This window comes from Pimephales promelas, chromosome 14, assembly GCF_988280905.1.
Source record: "Pimephales promelas chromosome 14, fPimPro1.hap1.1, whole genome shotgun sequence".
Lineage (NCBI taxonomy): Eukaryota > Metazoa > Chordata > Actinopteri > Cypriniformes > Leuciscidae > Pimephales > Pimephales promelas.
The window spans coordinates 21,847,453-21,868,327 of NC_142782.1; the positions used below are offsets into that span (position 1 = coordinate 21,847,453).

At 39.4% G+C, this 20,875-nt stretch overlaps 2 protein-coding genes across 3 annotated transcripts; both read right to left on the reverse strand.

Moving 5' to 3' along the window:
- Positions 1 to 3,754: 3,754 nt before the first annotated feature.
- On the reverse strand, positions 3,755 to 17,177 carry mgll (monoglyceride lipase). Of its 2 annotated transcripts, XM_039678998.2 has the most exons (8): positions 17,053 to 17,177; positions 15,479 to 15,623; positions 10,164 to 10,270; positions 9,194 to 9,330; positions 6,029 to 6,139; positions 5,084 to 5,173; positions 4,430 to 4,645; positions 3,755 to 4,018 (listed from the first exon to the last, which is right to left on the reverse strand). In XM_039678998.2, the coding sequence occupies exons 2-8, from the start codon at positions 15,601 to 15,603 to the stop codon at positions 3,902 to 3,904; spliced, it is 903 nt and encodes a 300-aa protein (XP_039534932.1). In that variant the 5' UTR covers positions 15,604 to 15,623; positions 17,053 to 17,177; the 3' UTR covers positions 3,755 to 3,901. The 2 variants fall into 2 exon arrangements, with proteins under 2 accessions (XP_039534932.1, XP_088975718.1); XM_089119592.1 differs by lacking the exon at positions 17,053 to 17,177 and having other exon boundaries at positions 15,479 to 15,849.
- An 863-nt stretch (positions 17,178 to 18,040) lies between these two features.
- Positions 18,041 to 20,262, reverse strand: LOC148973724 (uncharacterized). Its single transcript, XM_089119172.1, has 2 exons — positions 19,446 to 20,262; positions 18,041 to 19,391 (listed from the first exon to the last, which is right to left on the reverse strand). Exons 1-2 carry the CDS (start codon positions 20,260 to 20,262, stop codon positions 18,532 to 18,534), a joined length of 1,677 nt encoding a protein of 558 aa, XP_088975298.1. The 3' UTR covers positions 18,041 to 18,531.
- Positions 20,263 to 20,875: the final 613 nt, after the last annotated feature.

The following is a 20,875-nucleotide window of genomic DNA, read 5'->3' on the forward strand; positions in this document are numbered from 1 at the left end:
CGGGAACTCGGTAAGGAGCGAGGCCGCGCCGGGGTGAGTGTGCAGGCTGCCCGGCACTGACAGGGACACCCGGTGAACCAGAAAGGGGGAGACAGATCAGGCGTTCTAGTCTTCGGAAATCGAACAAGTGTCAGCTGTCACCAGAAAGCACGAAAAGGCGCCCACGGAGACGACGACACCGGCACTCGCGCGCCTCCAAGCTCGAAACTGCTGTGAAAATCCTCGGTAAACTCCAACTGCTGAGAGCTGCGGATATTCTCGTCGCCTGTCGCTGTCAGAGCCGCGGTCCGGAATGAATATGTTTCTGAACGTCGAATAAAACTAATTTCGCCATGAATGAGCTGAAATATTCTTGTTTTTTTCCGATAAGAACAGACCGTTGGTGCCTCCTGAGAAGGCGCGGACACTCTCTCCTGTTCCACCGCGAGCCGCTGAGCCTCGGGGGCGCGGTCAGAGTTCGAGAGCGAGCGTCAAGCCCTGATGGACTTCGAAAATGACCAATCGTAGAGAAGCATGAGACTGAAGCTCCACCCCTTTTGAAGCGTGTTCGCGAGATTTAGGAAGTGGGTGAAGAGGCTTCTGGGGTGGTTTCAGGGCTAAATTCTGAACTCAAGCAAAGCTGAGCGTAGAGAAATATACGGAAGCACTCTCTGTAACATAAGTGAATAAAAAAGAACACAAGTATCGATAAAGTCCTCTCAGTGGAGCAGTTTATTTTACACGAATCTTCGGTCTTGAGTCGTGAATTCTATAAGTGCGTTGTATATGCAAGCAACTATTATCGAAAGTAAAAGCTTATCTTTTGATTTAGGCTACTTTGAAAACACAAAGCAAAGCTACAATCTGTGTCGATTCCTAGAAGTGCTCCATGGCAAAACATTTTTTTTTTTTTCAGATTAAAAATTCATGAAAATTTCAAACGCCAGGAGAGGAGTTCCCTGTCAGTAAATATAGAGCAGTTGATCTATTCCTATTCTCGGGTCTCCTCCATTCAGGTCGCAGGTAAAGCCGTTACCATGGCCACACATAACCTACCTTTAAATCCTCCAGTTATTTTCCTCGAGGAACCCATGCGCCCCCTGCGGGGCAAAAAGTAACTCATAGTAATAATACCTCAATAGTTCTTAAAGGAGTAGTTCACTTTTTAAAAAAAAAACTTTTGCTGATAATTTACTCGCCCCCATGTCATCCAAGATAACCATGTAATTCTTTCTTCAGAAGAAAAGAAATTAAGGTTTTTGATGAAAACATTCCAGGATTTTTCTCCATATAATGGACTTCAATGGGAACCAAACGGTTCAAGGTCCAAAAGACAGTTTCATTGCAAACTGCAAACTGTTCAAAGGGCTTTAAACGAGTTCAGATGATGAATAAGGGTCTTATCAAGCTAAATGATCTCTCATTTAATAAAAAAATTACAAAGTTTAAGTTTTAGTTCATTCAACGAACAAAATGAACAAGTTAACTCTGGAAAAGATTCGTTCATTTTGATGAACGGGTTCGAATAGGAGAGTCACGAACGCACATCACAGAACAGAGGAAGGCTTTTCAGAAACTTTTCAGCTGTGTTTAACACATTTGGCCATGTTTAAATTAATAAAATAAATATAAAACACAGGGAAAAGGCAGCAAATTCCACATGGCAGTCTAAAGACTGACAGTAAATCACACGCCTGTTGCCTAGTTAGAGAAACTAGGACAGATGTGCACCAAGGGGAACATGGAGTAGATTCATGAATTCAAATGACAGTTTTCTAGAACAAATCGGGGTTACTAAAAAAGATCTTTATAGCGAATTTTCACGGGACACTACAAACTATTTTTTTTTCCAGGCATAATTAGTTCTGGCTCTAAAATCTGAAAGATGCTGCCACAAATCTCTGTTGTATTATATAAAAGGGGCTTTTAAGAAGCTTGGGGATTTTTGGTACCTTAGCCTCAGGGGCTTAACCATAACTCATATGACCCAAGTCATTGCACATCTTTGTAAATCTATGATAATTTAAACACACACATGCATGCAATCACTCCAATCAATCAGCCAATCAATAAATCGATTAATCAATCAATCAACAAACCAATAGAAAAAAATCTTTCACAGATAATTGAACAAAGTAGAGTCCACAGTGCTGGGATCATTTTGAAAAATAATAAATACACATAAGCCATATATCATTTAGCATTTCTAATTTATTATTTTATAGAATTTACAATTCAGAGACCATATTCATTACTATTTAAATCACATTATATATTTGATTTCAGTTTTTAATATATTACAGCATTTATGCAAGCATTCAGAAAAAAAATCTATATTAAATGTGCCATTTACTAGGACAGTGCAAATGTAGGAGAGAATTTTAGATGTCATAGTAAAGGCAAGCGACTCAAATGGACAGTTCTTCAAATCCAAATGAATAATGTGTTATATTTATTGCCCAATGTAAAGATAATGTCCTTGAGAATATTAGCCGTGCTCCTAGCTCTTTCACCTTAGGAAACAGTCAAAGTCACAAAGGATTATCAGTGATAAAGATTTAGTTCTTCTACAAACTCTCATTAGATGTATTACATATCACGTACATGTGATGAGATCCATTTCAAATGATGGAGAGACAATATACTTTACGTGTGAAACAGACATCCATATAGCCTATCTCTACATAGTCTCCCTCCAAAACCCACACAAACATGCACACTATTTACAGTCTTGTGCTGGGCATTTCAGTTCTGTCCATGTCACGGATAGCGGTCATTTTCCTTCTGATCTTAGTCAGAGCGCTAAATGACAATATATAAAATTCAGCAAGAGAAAGTTTTTGCGTGTAGCTTCCATTAAAAATGTGCCACATTCAGTGATAAAAAAAACCTTCATTGATCCATATTCATTGATAAAATGCCTTAACAGGAAAGATAACAGGAAAATCTCTGTCACAAAACTCCCCTTTGTCAGAATCAAAACAGTCGTGTTAAACGTTAAGCTGGTGTGAACGACTGACCTTTTACAATTTCATGTTTAGAGCTACGAACCCCATGAGAACCCTGAGGCGTAAAATGAGGTCAAAAGCTATTGTGAACATACTATAATTATCAACGGTAACATATTAATTTAGTAACGTAACACTTTCATAATAAAAGGAATGAGATATTACAATTCCAGAGCCTACAAGGAAGAATCAGCTGCAAATAGGTTTCATGTTCAGTAAATACAGCTGCAGAACAGCCAGTTCTCCCTTTACTCAAAGGAATGGAACAGTCTGGGGTGTTTGAAACAGTCAAACGACCAAAAGTAACTCATAAAAGCCGAAAAACGTTTCTAATTCTCCTTATTGTGGCTATATATAGTGTACATGTGGGAATCTGTGATCTCCTGCATAGATGTGTCTGTTAGAGATTATCTAAAAATTGATCTCTTCGAGAGCAATTTTAAAATTGTCCAGCAGACATTTTGCTCTCTCAATGTCTCAAAGCATTACCATATTCTCATTCTGTAGGTTCAGTTTGTTTTTCTGCCAAGCCATAGGCAATGGTTGAGTTGCCTTGGTAACTGTGCTCAAAGCAGGATGCAGTACTGCTGTTGTCCAGCGGGGGCAGCACTGCACCTCTAATGAGCAGTGGACATCACAAAGAGCAAATTGTAGCTGTGTTCTATATTGCAGTGGCACCATGCCCTGTTGTGATACCTTTGAAGTTTGACGGAACATAAACTCCCGAAGAGCCCTTACTGGCCATACTAAAGCGTAATTGGAACTTAAGGTCAAAGGCCTCTTGCATCACCAAGGTAATTTTAATGAGGGTAGTTTAGTTGGCATGTAGTGCAATCAGACATCCCTTAGTCAGTAGAGATGAAAGATTTGATAGAGGGCGGGGCTTAGCCAAGTGTGCATGCGGTGACTGACAGCTAAGACCCATGGGGGGTGGGGAGTCTCTCCAGGATCCAGGTGCTCACCTCCTTTAAGACAGACTCAACTGTGTCGGGTAAGTCATGATGCAGGGCATGGTAGGCTTCTTCATATACCTGTTCATCATAGAAACACACACAGATTTTGTGAGTTCTTCAGAAGTTGTGAGGAATTTTGAAACATGGAGGGGGATTTATGTGGTTTTTATTTATGTGGAATACAGAATGTGCATCTGGATCAGGTTATTCTGTGATATCCGAAACTACTGCCACAACAACAGCTCAGACCGTTTTCACAAGTTCAAAGGGACCCCCATGTCATTCCAAACCTGTGTGACTTTCTTTCTAATGTGGAACACAAAGTAATATTTTGAAGGATGATATTTTCAAAAAGTCAGTGACAAAACACAGAGACATTATTTTTGTGGGTTTTCCACAGAAGAAAGAAAGTCATGGAGGTTTACATAGACATGAGGGTGAGTAAAATGATGACAGAATTTGGTCAATGTTTATGCACGTTTGATTCACCTTGAGTTTTTTATCAGTGCTCTTGACCTCGTTATACATCAGATGAGAGCCTCTGATGTCACAAAGCTTGTCGGCGTCGCCATGGAGAATAAAGAAGGGCCACGTGATGTTGGGTAATTCTCTCTCAATGCGAGAAGCCGCATCCATCAGCTGCATTCCGAATGAGACGCGCAGCCCTCCATGATAATTTAGCTCATCTGTGTCATATGCCTCCACCTAAGGAGGAGAAGATGTAGGATTTAAAATATGATCTTAATAGCAGTAACTCATTCCTCAAGATTATACTTCATAAACAGGGAACAATTAAGCATATCAAATTTCTTTCACAATTCAAATTAAAATTATTATTGTACTGTAAGATGTTTATGTTGTCTACTATGACTGAATAAATGGCACAAGCTGTTATTGTCAATTTAACAGTATTCCAGGGCCAAGCTATGAAGAAAATTACATTCATGTGTGTTTTCATCCGTATGTACCTCACTCTGAAAGAGTATGTTTACTGTGTAAATACTGTTTCAAAAGCTTACATAACATAACAACATTGCCAGAAAGTCTACTTTACCCTATTCAAACATAAACTGTCAGTGTGAAATTTACACACATTCACATTTCCCCACTTCTACAGAAGACCTTTCGCATACATTCCTGTACCTGTTTGGGATCCCGTGAGACCCATCTTGACTCGATCGAGCCGAGAGAGAGTTTTGGAGTCAAGCGGCTTAGAATTTTTGCTACGAAAACCTGCAAAGAATCCAAGAACACACAGATGATTTACTTCAGACACCTGAACGTCTAAAAGCAGCAGTAACATTTCTGTTGCATCAGACACTGAATGACTGAATTGACTAAATATTTACATATTTAAAATTCTTCATAGAAACATTCTAAGATTTACAAATGAAACAGCTAGTAAAAATGAAAATGTTCAGTGATTAAACATACCGTTGCCTAAAAAGGTATCTGGACAAATACTCAAAAAATCTATCCATAAGTCACGTTTGTTATTATTTAAAAAAAAGCAAAATATTTTACAAAACTGTGAGTACAATAGTTACTTTTCAAAATCTGTTACATGCGATTTAAACATGTTTCGTTCATAGTTGAAATGTGATGGGAACTGATTTCATACATGCACTAAAAAAACAGAATTTAAATGCCATTACAGAGAGGCATCTACGATTGAATAGATGAAAACACTGAGCTTTTCTGCAATGATTTGACAGCTGACATTTAAAAGCTATTGTTATTTGATTGCATTTAACCGTCTGACTGCAGGGGGCAGCAGATCTGATTTATAGACCATTTCACAAGATGTAAACAACACTGGTCCAGAAGCACTTCCTGTTTCAGTTTTTTAACACTACATAAAAGCTGGGATAAAATACAGCCAACAGAACATTTAAAACTGAATCAAAAAGTTAAACAAACATCTTTAAGATGTTTTCTTTACATGTGAAATAAAGAAAACAGTTACAAACTGAAACAGGAAGTGCTTCTGGGCCAGTGTTGTTTACATCTTGTGAAATGGTCTATAAATGGAAACAATTGGGAAGAAAGAAGAATTTGCAGTCACTATAGTGTTTAGTGACTTTTTACCTTAAAGGGTGTAGCAGATTCAGCGTTCATTTGAATCATGGGAGCAATGAGAACCACACCTGCAAAATCCTGCGGCCTCTCACATGCGGTCAGAATGGAAATGGCCCCTCCCTGTAGTAAAAACAAACAGACCCTGTCATGTTATTGAAAACAGATTATTTAAAAAAAAATACTTAGTACTTCTAAATAGAAAAATTATATTAAATTATATTTATACATTTAACAGCACTCAAAGTAGGTATAAAATATTATGGCAAAATAATATAAAAGCCATAATATGCTTAATTGTAGGTGTCTTGCATACATGAATATATATAGCTGCCTATATAAAAGTTTGAAAACCCCTGCATTAAAACTGTGTCTGTAATACACTGAATAATAAATATGACAATTTTACTTCCACACGTGAGTAAATCTGAGTGAGAAGCCCCTAATTTGTAATTTTCTGATGCTCTGCTCCTTCGCTTTCTTCATCTTGCTTCTATTATGAACCTATCTATGAATATTCAGGAGTAGAGGCCAGGATTCAAAAGAGGTGGAGAGATTAAAGAGCAGTTCCCACCACATTTCTAAGAGACTCCAATAATGGTCTGTTTAAAGTAACGCACATACACACAGTCTAGACACACAAACCCAAACACACACTCAGTTTAGACACACACAACTGCATGCACATTAACACTAAAGCGTCATCAAGAAAATAGGTGGTCTGCTTTGATTTGATTATATGAGGTCATTGTTTTTTAATTAGAATTGATGCCTCACTGGGAGTAACTGGGAGTAAAACACACTGATCTGTACATGCCTTTCCTTCAAAAACACATTGTATTTTCATGTTTTATAGTTATTCTGTACAAACTGTTTATTCTTTCCCCTTACACTAACGCTTACCCTAAACGTCACAGAAAAAAAAATTATAAGCTGTTCCTTATTCCTTATGTGAACCAAAAAATGTCCCCACAAGGACAAGGACAACATTTTGGATATTGCCATCTTTGTGGAGACATTTTGTCGCCATAACAGTAGGGTTTAGCAGGACACACACACACGCTATTATATGACACTGAGCATTTTCCTATGTAAACGTGATAGGAAAGCAAATGTTTATTCAGCCGGTAGCTTCAGTTCCTCAGGTCACAGAGAGCGAAAAGTTCACTCACACAATCCCACGACTGGATGTAGCAAGAAATAATTTCATTTTCTTATTAAAGATTTAAGGCTGTAATTGATTATATAAGGACCAAACAGCCTGTTGTTCCATCAGATAATAGATTAGCGAGAGAAAGAGGGGAAGAATTAAATACAGTTCAAGGAAAGTGAGGTAGATGGAGAGCAGCAAAAACATATTACATTATCTAGATTGATAATCTGCTCTGAAGGAACATGAGAGAGGTGCATTATGGGCATTAGCAGTAGATGAAGGATTTCTTATTTTACCAGAATGCCCATCACTACAACACAGCTTTGTATTGTTCAAAAAAATACAGCGTATAGATACATCCAGACACATTTCTAGTCTACTGTATATGGCTCATAAAGTGTCTTGGGTATGCAGCTGGTCTGTTTTATTAGGAACTGTTGGATAAAAACAAAACTAAATAGCTTTCAGCTGCATTCTTGTTTATATTCAGTCATCCATAGTTTGGGTTTAACACACACTGAACATGGGAAATGGAAAAAAAGCAAAAGCAAATGGTTCTTCCTGTGGCCTCCACCCTGTGAGTCAGTCTGAAAGACAGTCTGAAATAGTTTACTTTGACTTTATCAACAGTTGTAGTTGGCTTTGAATAGTTATTAAACATAGTATTAAATGTTTTTGTAGAAATTTCCAGACAAAAAATATTTACATCTTTTTGAGATGTCTGCTTCTTGGAAAGAATTTTAATATAAACGTAGGAAACCTGTAAATATGTATATGAGTCCTTTGCATATTTGTGAGAATGCAGACAAATGAGCTGAAAACTTGGTTGCTAAAATCGAGCTGCATGAATGCATGAATACAATACAATGCAAATCAATATGTACAGTTGTCGTATAAACTTTAATCGATAAGATTATGTTTATTAATTATATTTGATATTTCTATCATGTGATAAAAACTATCATATACTTCCACTTTTTTGTCTTAAGGTGACTAACTTTCCATTCTAGATCTAACAATAAAACAAGATAAATCTTACTTCCTTTCCATTTAGGATGTAGCCATGAGATGAACTTTCAATATGAACAAACCAACTAACAAACATTTGACTTAATGTAACTTTGAAAAGGAACTGAACGTTCTGTTCTTTTACTGTATTAAGACGTGATTGACTGAAATGTTAACCCCTTACAAACTGTTTTTGAGGATATAGGATATTTTTGCTGATGTCACTACAAAGGATGATGAGGGGATGGGGCTTGCTTTAAACAATGTAACCAATCATATTGATAGAGTGTGACATGATCAGTCACAATGAAATAATTAGTCATGGTGATTCTTTTTTATGTGTCTGGCATTATTATATAAAACATGTGTACTTCTTCTTTGAAGTTGAGTATTGCTCGAGAACTCCCTGCTGAAATAAAGAGCATCTGAAGGACATTTACTAAAGCCTGTCTGTCATTTAAGCTGCGCAGCAAGAACAAGTAAGTTAGAATTATTAGTACCCAGCCGACGTCGACAGGAGACGTGCTAGGGTTAAAGGATTAGTACCCAGCCGACGTCGATGTGTAAACACACTAGGGTATAGGATAGGTTTAGTACTCAGCCGACGTCGATGTGTAGACACGATAGGGTATAAGACTTGGCCGACTGTGAGTATTATTGTAGGATAGTCAGGTTCAGGGAAAATCCATCACACAATAAAATATTAAAATGCCTAAAATCTGCTAGATAGCGGAATACAAGTGCAGCTTTATTTCTCTTGCCTTAAAGTATAACCACTTATTATTTCTTGTTATTATTGTTATAATTATTCATATAATTTATGCTTCTTTTATGTTATAGTTTTATTACTTATCTCGTTTATTTTGCATTGGTCTTGTACTTTTTAAGTAACCTCAGCCACAGCTTGTATAATGAAAATGTAGGATTGTTTGTCATGCTAATAAACAACAAAAAGCAGAAAATAGCTAAAAAGAGACGAAACAAATATAGGGTGATGGTTTCAAAATGTATATTACCATTGAGTGTCCAATGATGAAGACAGGCAGCTTGGGGTACCGGCCCTTCATGATGTCAATGTGCTGAAGTGAGTCTCTGATATAAATCTGGAAGTTTTTGATATCCATTCTCTCACCTTCACTTTGCCCGTGACCAACTGAGACAGAAAGAGAAAGAGAATGACACTCCAAACTTATTTTTCCCTCATTTCCCCCTGTCTTTATATATCAGCTCTCCTTTTAAACAGCAGATAACAGAGGACTGTCAATCACAAAATTATGTCAACAGCTCACAAAGAGCTCAGGATTTTTTTTTTTTTTTTGACATGGCATTTAATCAAATTAACATAAAACGAATAATGGAACAACTAAAAAAATAATAGAATAGATATTCGAAAAGCATGTGGTGTGTATATACTGTATATAATGAGAGGTGAAACCGCTTGTCAAAAGGAGCAGAGAGACAGAAAGAGATCAAGAAACAGATAGAGAGAGACTGACTGTAATGATTTCTGTTTGTTGTATTTCAATAGAACCAATTACTCACACAGAGATACCAGACAGTCAAATCACACACTCACAGAACCCCAACTGCTCATCACAAGGCGGCTTGCTGTCTCTCTGTGTGAATCATTAGTTACCATGGCACTGCCACAAAACCTCTTTAACATTCTGTACACATAGCACCTGCTATATATTCTATATTCTCTCGTTTAATTTCATTTCTGTCATTTCTCAACTCCATCCCCCACTCTAAACCCAGGATGTCCATGACTCCATTCCCACAACATCTGTTATGAATGTCAAGAAAACAGGGTGGATGAATTACCAGGAATCAAATGTGGGCGTAAATACATTTTTCACCCCACACTCTCACAGCCTCATAAAGAGCACGCCCTCCTACACCACCCAAAACACTGCTGTGCCGTTGCTAACCAACAAATCTGTATGTTGGGGATTTCAGAAGTTTGATAAGGAGTCTGCCACTAACCGTGGTCGTGGGCGAACGCCAGAAAGCCATGCTGGGTCAGACTGTGAGCAATGTCAGCATATCCCCCACAATGCTCTCCTGCTCCATGGACAATAAACACCAGCGCCCTGAGGGAGGAAAAATGCTAATTATTGAATTGGGCTAAGAATCGTAAAGAATGGAACAGAGATTCTTCCTAACAATTCCAGTTCCTTAACAGTTTCTTTAAGAGAAATAAACATTTCAAATGCAATTTCATTGCTAGATGAGGAGACATCTTCAACAATAAATTCATTTACAAAAAATGTGTTTAACAAACAAATGGATATACACAGATTTACAAAGTTACTGTATGTGTTTGAACTCTTGACTGTCCTTGAGTTATTTTCATCGGGAATCGATGAATTTTCACACTCGCTCTGTAATTGAGCAACAATGGTCACGCTGTCTGTTTCAGGTTGTAGATTCAGTGGCACTGTTGCAGCGAGGTGTTCGTGAGAAATCGGTTTCCCTCAACTATCTGCTATAAATTGTATGCTACTACGTACACACAAACGACATTGATATATATATTTAATTGCTTACTATATATTGTACAATTAAAAAATAAAAAAATTTTCACTTGATAAACTGTTTATAATAATAAACAAATAACTGAACCATTACATTAATCTTGAAATACTGAATTTGATATTGAAAAATTGCATTATTGTAATGTAGTTCAAGTGACATATCACAAAAATTAAAATCAGCCACTAAAGAGAGTACCCATTAAAAGTTCATTAAGCCAAAGAGATCACTTGGGGTCCTAATGGAGACCCAATTTCGATGGAGGACCCGGCCGTTTTCTCGCGATTGTTAAATAGTCTGCATCCGCATCGGTGGGAAATGTACGTGCAAGAACCGTTAATGGAAGCGAAATTCATTGCTGATATTATTCAGAACTCTTTCTCAGTTCCCAAAGTGAAATACAGACACATCCTACGTCTCACACCAGAATAACAAAATACACTCATTAGTATCTCACAAAAAAACTAAAACATAGACAAAATAAGACAGAAAGAGATGAAGGAGGGAGATGGGGAATCTAGATTTATTAGGTCTTCACTGTTGCAGATTTTGTTATGACCTCAAAGCAGCCTCTAACCAGTAACAAAAAGAGTCTTTGTAAATGTATAATGGGCTCACATGGTCTCAGAGGACTAAGAGTGTGTAGGTTTATTTCTATTTGCAGAATCTGCTAATCTTTCAATTCATTTCCCTATCATACACAGAAATATTCACTCAAGCCACTCAATTTAAAATGGAAACGTTTGTAGTCATGATTATGTTCAGATTAAAAGGTTTTAGTCCTTGAACCCTGGGAATGGAGTTTGCGAGGCAGACAGAGAGGACACTGTGTGTATTTGCTATGTGTGTGTGTGCACGTCTTTGGAATTCCAAAACGGATCTACAAAGCAACAACCATCAAAGCAGAATTGAGATAAATAGATAATGAAATTCTGTGTGCACGTACAGTTTTTGGCTACGCTAGCGAGGGCCGAATTCGTGTGTGTCTTTTGGCATTGCACTGGCAGCTGTATAAATATCCATGTTTGGTAAAGGAATTCTTCTCCAAATGCCATTAGACACTAGAGAATGAAACACGCTGACTGGCATGACCCAATTATCAGACTGTGTAAGAGTGTGTTTCACTTCACTTTGCTTGGGTTCAATGCCCAGATTATCTATTGAGCGATCTGTCAATCATTACAGGGGTCATACAATGAGCTACTGTGGTCTTTTCAACTTTCACCCACTTCCTGTTTCTCTTGTTGCATCTGGCAGCATCAGCACTGGACATGAACATGTAAGCGACTGTAAAGAAGCAGTGTAAGATGATGTCTGGACTGTGAACAGAGGCATTCTTCTTAAGCCAATCGCTGAATTTGTTGTAAACAGTTTGTTACTTCAGCTGCTCACATTAATTCTTTTAAGTGGAAGTTCAACTTCCAACAGAGAACCCAACTACGTTTATGTTTACTTTCAAAGGTTGGTTTGATGTCACCTGGGTGCAAGCGAGTGCTAGAAGGTCCAGAAAAAAAAAGGTTTTATAAAAATGTACTTTTAGGCCTGTCAATGCATGTTCATTTAAGATATTAACATAAGCGTAAATTTAACGTGAGTTTAGGTAACCTAAACGTAAGTTTAGGTAAGAGTATAAGCGGTTCAAACAAATAGAGCTGGGCAACAAACTCAAGCATTTCTCTTTTTAATTCTCGTTTTAGACTACTAATTCTCAAGCAGTGTTTTGTTTTGATCTATCCTCTGCGCTTCAGTGTTCGTCAATATAGGTCATGTGTCGGGTCAGAATTCATTATTCGGTTGGAAATCGACTTGCATGATAATGACAACATGGAAAATTACATTCATAATACATACATTCATACTATACAGAACATACTTTTTTAGCAGTCATAATGAAATTAATAATTCAAAATAAGTATCTACTCAAGAACATATACGATTTTTGGACACAGCCTTTGATTCGAGTTTATAAAATTATAAATGGACATTTTTCGCTTCAGAAGGCTTTTATTAACCCAATGGAGCCGTATGGATTACTTTTATGATGGATGGATGCACTTTTTTGGGGCTTCAGTTCAAATCACTATTCACTCCCCTTATAAGGCTTGGAAGAGCTAGGATATTTTTTATATAACTCTAATTGTGTTTGGCTGAAAGAAGAAAGTCACATCTAGGATGGCTTGAGGGTGAGTTAAATTAAATGTTATTTAATTAAATGTTTTGTAACAACTGTATAATTGTGTTGTATTATAATATCAAACATTTATATTAATAACAAACACAACCCTTCAATTTCTTCTCTGCATTTTTTTCTCTTTTCTATCTTGCTTCCTAAGTTTTCAATTAAACCTGGTATTGTATATTATGGATATTTTTGGCAATATTTAGAGAAATTGATTCTGTTCTTTTGTAAGTTGCTTTGCATAAAAGAGTCTGATAAATGCATAAATGTAAATTTAATATTATAATTTTTTTACTCACAGGGTTACTGGCATCAAAAAGTTTGAAAAGAGCTGATATAGAATATATAAACTCTCCAAGAGCAGAGTCTAAACATTATCTTATCAGGTGGGATAAAAATTTTCATTATTTGACCATTTGGATGCTGTTACATAAAATAAAACAACACATATTGGATCAATTTATTGCTGAATGATGCAAAGCATCCAGAGTTTTCCATGCAGTAGAGCCCTATGCGATCATACAGGCTGAATATTTCACCATAAACAGAATGAAATAGAGCAACACTAAAGGGGATCCTGATAGCGTTCCCTCAGATGTTTGATATAAATATGTTTGATGGCTGTAGACGTTATTGGCTCTGAATCGAACACATTCAGTCACATGGGAAATGCTACATCTTTAACATTCCAAAACAAAATATTTGGGGTTTTATAACATTTAACTGAGGATCACATGGTTTGTGGTTTACCAGTTCACTGTTATTTATTATGCACATGAGCTTGTACAGATACACACACTCTCTCTCTCTCCCCCTCTCTCTCTCTCTCTCTTTCTCTCGTCATATACACTCACACGCAAAAGAGATCAAATTAGTCTGAGAGAGGAAAAGAGGTAGTAACTATGGTAACGGCATGCTCCCCTGGGCTACACTAAGACCACTTCTGGGCAAATAGCTGATGGTAAAACAACAGCTCTGTAACAGAGTTTAACCTGTTTGACATAAGCATGACACACACAGACATACAACTGCCTGAATGGGTGCAGTAAGATATCCACAAAACCACATTCTCAAAATGACCTATTTTACAATTACTGTGTGTGTGTGTGTCTATAAGTGGTCATAAAGAGGCCATGAGCAGGGGCTTTCGACTCAAATTCTGCATGGAAACCAAGACATTTTCTTCAGCATTCACTGCATAGATACTTATGGGCCGCTCTCTCGTTCACTTTAACCAGATGAGTTATTTAGGACAGTATATTCTTTTAACATGACAATGTTTATGGGGAACTGGCTTTACATCACTTGAAAACCAGTGTGAGTGAAAGCAGGCACTGCCTGTATATGATGTAAATTCTCAATTAAGTAAACATTTTATTATTAAGTCCGACAATTGTATGACAAGTCATGTCAGCAGGGCAGAGCCCATGAGGAACCGACTGAAAATAAAACAGCTTTTTCTAGAAGACTGATATGACTGGAGTCTTCATTTAATGACAGTTTACATCAACAATGTAATTTCTCCAAAGTGCTGTTCATTTTTCAGTGAGATAGAATGCAACCAATGTAGCCCAATTCATGCGTATATTTCTTGTACTGATTCATTAAAAAAAGACTCAGGCTGCTTCTGAAATCGCATTCTCTCTGAGTAGCTGATAAGTACTTAATATTTGAAAAGTCCAGAATGTAATCTGGACATACTATATTCTTCATGTTGTCATGTGTCAGTATCAATCACAAATTCCTCTCCTGTGGCCTCAGAGGATAGTAAAGTGTCCTCTGGATGCAGACTTCACTTTTTGTGAGAAAAAAACAGAGAATAAAAGTTTAATAAAAGTTTCAATAACATAGAAGCCTATGAAGGAGTGAGACAGCTCTTAGATTTCATCAAAAAATATCTTAATTTAATAATTTGTGTTCCAAAGATGAAGTCTTACAGGAACTTGGAACAACATGAGGTTGAGTAATTACTTACAGAATTTTTGTTTTTGGATGAACTAACCCTTTAAATCAGAAACATTAGCCTGACATCTTCATATGACAACATGGTTAAAGATACATTTGCAACAGCATTTTATTTATTTATTTTTGTCATAAATCATTTTTATTTGAATAAAAATGCATAGGCTACTGAATTATTTGGTGAGTTCATGTGTGAGATATTTTATTTAGCATAGCTAACACACACACACACACACATATATATATATATATATTGAGGGGGGGGGTGGTGTTAAAAGATACTTCCCTCGTCTATTTCCTCTCTCACCAACTTAGACATCACGTGAGTGGGCCAACAGTTCTTTTATCTTGTGATAAAAGAGGAATTCTGCGGGAAACCGCAATCAACCAACTGTTAACGTTTACTGCAATATGAACCTGCGCTGTTATAGCCTATTTGTAGAAAGCGTGTCGGGATTTAAATGAACTGTTTAGTTTAGATCAGTCAATGAATTGCAAGTTAAAAATGAGCTTTGTGAACGCTTCAGCCTCGCGTTCTGCTTTACCCATAACGGAGGGATAATTCACTTTGTCCCAGGAGGCCTGACCTAATCTCTGTGTCTGTGTTGTCATGTCTTGCACTTACTTCGGCGGACTGTCGGGCTCCCAGTAACGGCAGAACAAATGCAGCTCGTCGGCGTTGACGATGTGCGGCAGTTCGGTGTAAGGGACACCTTGTGGTGACCGACGAGTCCCTTCGGGTTCCGGCATGTCCCCGCTGAGGGCTGAGTCTGAAACAAACAGACGGAGCGCTGTCAGAAGCTCACTGCTGTACCAGTATGAAACAGCGGCGACTAACAGGCAGGTGGCTAACATATGCATTCCGGGAATTTCATTCATCTGGTGCACAGCACGGTAGGCTACAGCGACCGGTATGTGTTTCCAATTACATTCGCTGACGTCAGGACCGGAGAGATAACACGGACTGTCCTGACCCCTTCACAGTATTCTTACATGCACGCGCGCGCACTTTGAAATAGACCGACGGTTCAAAGAAAGGCTATTGTCATCGCTTTGAGCGGTTTCCTGTAAGCAAGTGAAACGTTACACAGAAGAAGCAAAAATAGCACGCGCACTGCGGCGGAATGGTTGTGACTGAGAGCGTGTCAAGCGGGACAGAATGAGAAGCTGCCAATTCGAGCCAATCTATGTACTTGGGTCGATGGAGAATCAAGGCCAGCACAGATTGATGTATAGGTATAGACCTCCATAGACAAATATGTCCATCTTTCAGCTCGGAGAAACATAATGACAGGACACCCGTGCTTTTGTGCGTTATCATAAATAGTTCTCGACCAAGCTGCTGTTTTTGCTTACGAGATAGAGAAAATTGTTAACTGTTTACATAGCTATAGCTAATCATGCATAATCTATTAGCCTATTAATTTGACAGAATAATGCTAAAACTGTGCAGTGACACAATACAAACATTAGGCCTACGTTGTGAATATTCTATTATTAATAATAGCCTAGCTATTTAATTATTAATGTCGTTATATTTACATGTTTGCCATTAATGGACTTTTTATTTTCACAGCTCATCTTTTGTCTCAATAGCTTACTAAGTTCAAAATGTAGGCTATGAAAATATCTGTAAAAATGTCACCAAACCGATTTTCTGTCATAGAGGCTATAGGCATGATAACAGTTCATATGAATTATGAACGCCTTTAGGCTATTTGCAAATCCATTTGCCATCTAAATTGACTTTTTGTTTCTTTCTTTTTTTACAAATATTCCACAGACTGATTTTAAATATCCGTAAAATGTTACCATATAGGCTATACTAATAATAATATAATAATATAGGCCTATGCCTATTTGATTATCGTCAAGCTGCTAGCCTATACTTTTTAAGTGGAGCCAATTTCTTTTTCTTTTCTTTTTTTTTTTTTTTTTTTTTTTTTTTTGTTATAGCCTATACATAAAAAATATAATTGATCATACATTTAAGCTTGGAAACAATTGGATGATATAAAACAACATGTTTTCAATCCCTAATCACAGATGGTTTAAGGAATTATGAATTCGCGTGAATAAAGCGGCTCTGATCAAGTCTTGGCCTATATAGGCTACTTGGCAAATGTGACTCCCCCATGTCTAGCTATTTACTATAAACATTTACTAGATATCAAATAACAAATCCAACCAGGCACTTACCTGAACCTGCTACAGACGGAATGCTGGAGACAGAAATCAAGTCAACTTTTCCAGTCAGTGGTCCGGTTATACCGGAGCCGATGGTTGACAGCGGCGCTCTGCTGCTGTTTCTCGCACTGGGCTCTAGGCTACTCTAACTCTGATCCGCACACACCACAGATGCTGAGCGGCCGCCTGATGGGAGGAGAAAGAAGGAAAGGGGAGCTGTGTGAGAACCCGCCAACACACACACAGAAACACACGCACAGAAACTCTCTCTCTCTCTCACGATTTTTCTTTCGTTCGTTGCTTGCTACTAGATTATACTTATTAATCTGGGTGTCAACTGTCTTTCAATAAGAGCTAAAATTAAAATATGAGATTGTTCACTACAGTTTTGTTGTTGTTGTTTTTTACAAGACTTGATGTCGTGATCAATATATAACACATAGGCCTATTCTTTCTTCACCTTTTTGTCCAAGTCCATTTCACTCCGCTTGTTCATTGGCCACAATAAAGGTGTACTCTTGAAACAATGCGCTGCTGCTGGTTGGGCAGGTTCCACATGACCTGTCAGTTTTGGGCAAATGCTGGAATGTTCAGACCAGTTTCTCTTAAACTTGTTTAGGAAGACCTATACATTTACATAAACACACCATTTTTGAACTCTCTAAATGTGTCTTCATACATGAGAACAATTTCTTGTTTAGAAATGTTTGTTGAATTATTTAGTCAGAACCAAAATTACTGATAGTATAACACAGCAGATATAACTGACTAACAATTTCACCAGAAGAGTAAGAAAATGACTGTTTATTTAAGTTACACTGATTCTAAATACACATGCATACAAAAAGTTAACACATATATAGCATACATAGCTTATACACACTAAAATACATAAACTGAATTTTATATGGTAATTACAATAGGCCAAAAGTTTGATCAAAATTTTGGGGTCAGTAAATTTGTCATGCGTTGGAAGGATGAACCCAATTGCAGACAGCAAGTAACTCAAAATAAGGTTTTATTAATGACAAAAACAGAAAACAAAACCCACGATGGGGCAAAACAAGAACAGGTAGCAAACACTAAACTAAGACTCCGATAATAAACTCACAGACAAGACTAGATACACACTTCTTACAAGATGATCAACAGAGAACTTACAGCTAGACTCACACGAGGTTTGACAAGGTAAGGAAGACAATGTACCGACACAGGACAGCAAACACAAGAGGATTAAATAGGGAGAAACTAATGAGGGAAACAGCTGACACTAACAGGGCAATAATGACTAAACAAGGATAACAAGGGGGCGGGGTTATGAGACAAGACAACGCAAGCACACAGCCCAAACAAATGGCCATGTGCTTACACAGAAAACATGGTTCTGCCATGATCCTGCCACAAGACTAGGAAAAATAAGCGATGTGATGGCAGAATCATGACAGAACCCCCACCTTAAGGAGCGGCTACCAGACGCTCCTCAAATGGACACTAAGCACAAGACAAGACAGAACGAGACATAGACAAAAACCAACAGAACATAGCAAACATCAACATTGGCAAACATGAAAAAACTATAACCGGGTTCGGGTGACACAATAAAAATAACAAACACGGGAGGGGGGGCGGGGGAACAAAGGAGTTCATAGGAGGAGGTCCAGGGTGGATGGGTGGACTAGGGGTCTTGGGCTTACGGGACGAGGGCTGAGGGCGAGGAATCCGGGCAGACTTGGATGTGGACACATGAGGCACAGTCTTAGGGGAGACAGTCCGGGGTGATGTGGTGACAGGGGTGACCGGGGAAACGCACAGGGGCACAGAGGGTGAAGAAACAGGAAACCAGACCGGGGGAACAGCAGGGGACACATCAGGACACATGACTGGGGATGTTGCAGGTGACCGGGGAGTGTTGAAAGGCAATGCTGGGCTCTCGGATTCTGTTTCAGAACCAGCGCTCTCCATAGCAGACTCAGACACATCGTTCTCTGCAGTAGACTTGGTAATTGCCCTCTCTGCTGCTGGCTTGGGAGCAGTGCTCTCTACAGCTCTTGGCACAGGGTCTGGGGACAAGACAGGGACTTCCAAGATCTGGGCAAGACGAGACAGGTATTTGGACAGGGCTCTTGCAGCAATAACAATCGGTATCTCCTGATTAGCTGAAATAGAGCGAATAACAGCCTCAGCAGCAGAATCGACCGCCTCCCTCTCTGCAGCACTCACAACTGTAGACTCTGGGACGGCGCCTGCTGGAGCGGGCTCTGGGACGGCGCCTGCTGGAGCGGGCTCTGGGACGGCGCCTGCTGGAGCGGGCTCTGGGACGGCGCCTGCTGGAGCGGGCTCTGGGACGGCGCCTGCTGGAGCGGGCTCTGGGACGGCGCCTGCTGGAGCGGGCTCTGGGACGGCGCCTGCTGGAGCGGGCTCTGGGACGGCGCCTGCTGGAGCGGGCTCTGGGACGGCGCCTGCTGGAGCGGGCTCTGGGACGGCGCCTGCTGGAGCGGGCTCTGGGACGGCGCCTGCTGGAGCGGGCTCTGGGACGGCGCCTGCTGGAGCGGGCTCTGGGACGGCGCCTGCTGGAGGACAAGAGGCTCCCTTCTTCCTCCTCCTCTTCCTTCTGGGTCGTGGAGCTGAGTCCGTAGCCAGGCCAGAGAATGGTAAGGGGGGCAAAGAGGGAGACGAAGCAGGCGCTGGGAAGACCACCGCAGGCAAGGGGGACTCCGTGGAGGATGACTCCGACGCGGACTCCCACGACAAACGTCTTCCACGCTTTCCACGGGGGCTGACGAACACGGGTGGTGGGTTGGGAGTCAGGGTGGAAGAAGCTTGGTCCTCAAGTGTCACGACAGCTAACACGTGACCCTCGGGGATGATTGGAAGAGTGGCAGGAGGTGAAGATCCAGTGGGACCTAGCTGTTCCTTACGAGACAGGTAGTCCACCATGCTGCGAAATGGACGGCGGACCAAACTCTCTCGTTCAGCAAGGGGAGGGAGGACCTTGAGACCAGCGACGAGGTAGCGGTTGACCAGGGACTCTGGTAAGAGAAACCTTCTCTCCTCAATGACCTGGGCGTACCTCTTTAGGGTCAACTCACCCTGGGGAGGGAAAGGAAGCTTGCCATTGGCACTGTCGGCAATAGCTGAGCGCCACCACAGTTCCGGGTCAGAAGGCTGAAGGCAAGCGGACAAGGACTGCACGTCTGCTGGGTTCGATTTTGGTCGGTACATTCTGTCATGCGTTGGAAGGATGAACCCAATTGCAGACAGCAAGTAACTCAAAATAAGGTTTTATTAATGACAAAAACAGAAAACAAAACCCACGATGGGGCAAAACAAGAACAGGTAGCAAACACTAAACTAAGACTCCGATAATAAACTCACAGACAAGACTAGATACACACTTCTTACAAGATGATCAACAGAGAACTTACAGCTAGACTCACACGAGGTTTGACAAGGTAAGGAAGACAATGTACCGACACAGGACAGCAAACACAAGAGGATTAAATAGGGAGAAACTAATGAGGGAAACAGCTGACACTAACAGGGCAATAATGACTAAACAAGGATAACAAGGGGGCGGGGTTATGAGACAAGACAACGCAAGCACACAGCCCAAACAAATGGCCATGTGCTTACACAGAAAACATGGTTCTGCCATGATCCTGCCACAAGACTAGGAAAAATAAGCGATGTGATGGCAGAATCATGACAAAATTTATATATTAGTATGTATTTGAAATCATTTTCTTCCAAAGTTGCATGTATTTGATCAAAAATGCTGTAATATTGTGAAATATTATTACACTTAAAAATAACTTTATTCCTGTGATGGCCAAGC

Bases quoted from the DNA above. Each gene is read 5' to 3' on its own strand.
- mgll (XM_089119592.1), bottom strand. From the start codon at position 15,732: ATGAATGAAATTCCCGGAATGCATATGTTAGCCACCTGCCTGTTAGTC. The intron at 9,331-10,163 runs GTTAGTGGCAGA...TTTCTGTCTCAG, and splicing joins GGCGTTCGCCCACGACCACG to TTGGTCACGGGCAAAGTGAA. The intron at 4,646-5,083 runs GTACAGGAATGT...TCTCCTCCTTAG, and splicing joins TCTCACGGGATCCCAAACAG to GTGGAGGCATATGACACAGA.
- LOC148973724 (XM_089119172.1), bottom strand. From the start codon at position 20,262: ATGTACCGACCAAAATCGAACCCAGCAGACGTGCAGTCCTTGTCCGCT. The intron at 19,392-19,445 runs GCGCCGTCCCAG...CCGCTCCAGCAG, and splicing joins CCCAGAGCCCGCTCCAGCAG to GCGCCGTCCCAGAGCCCGCT.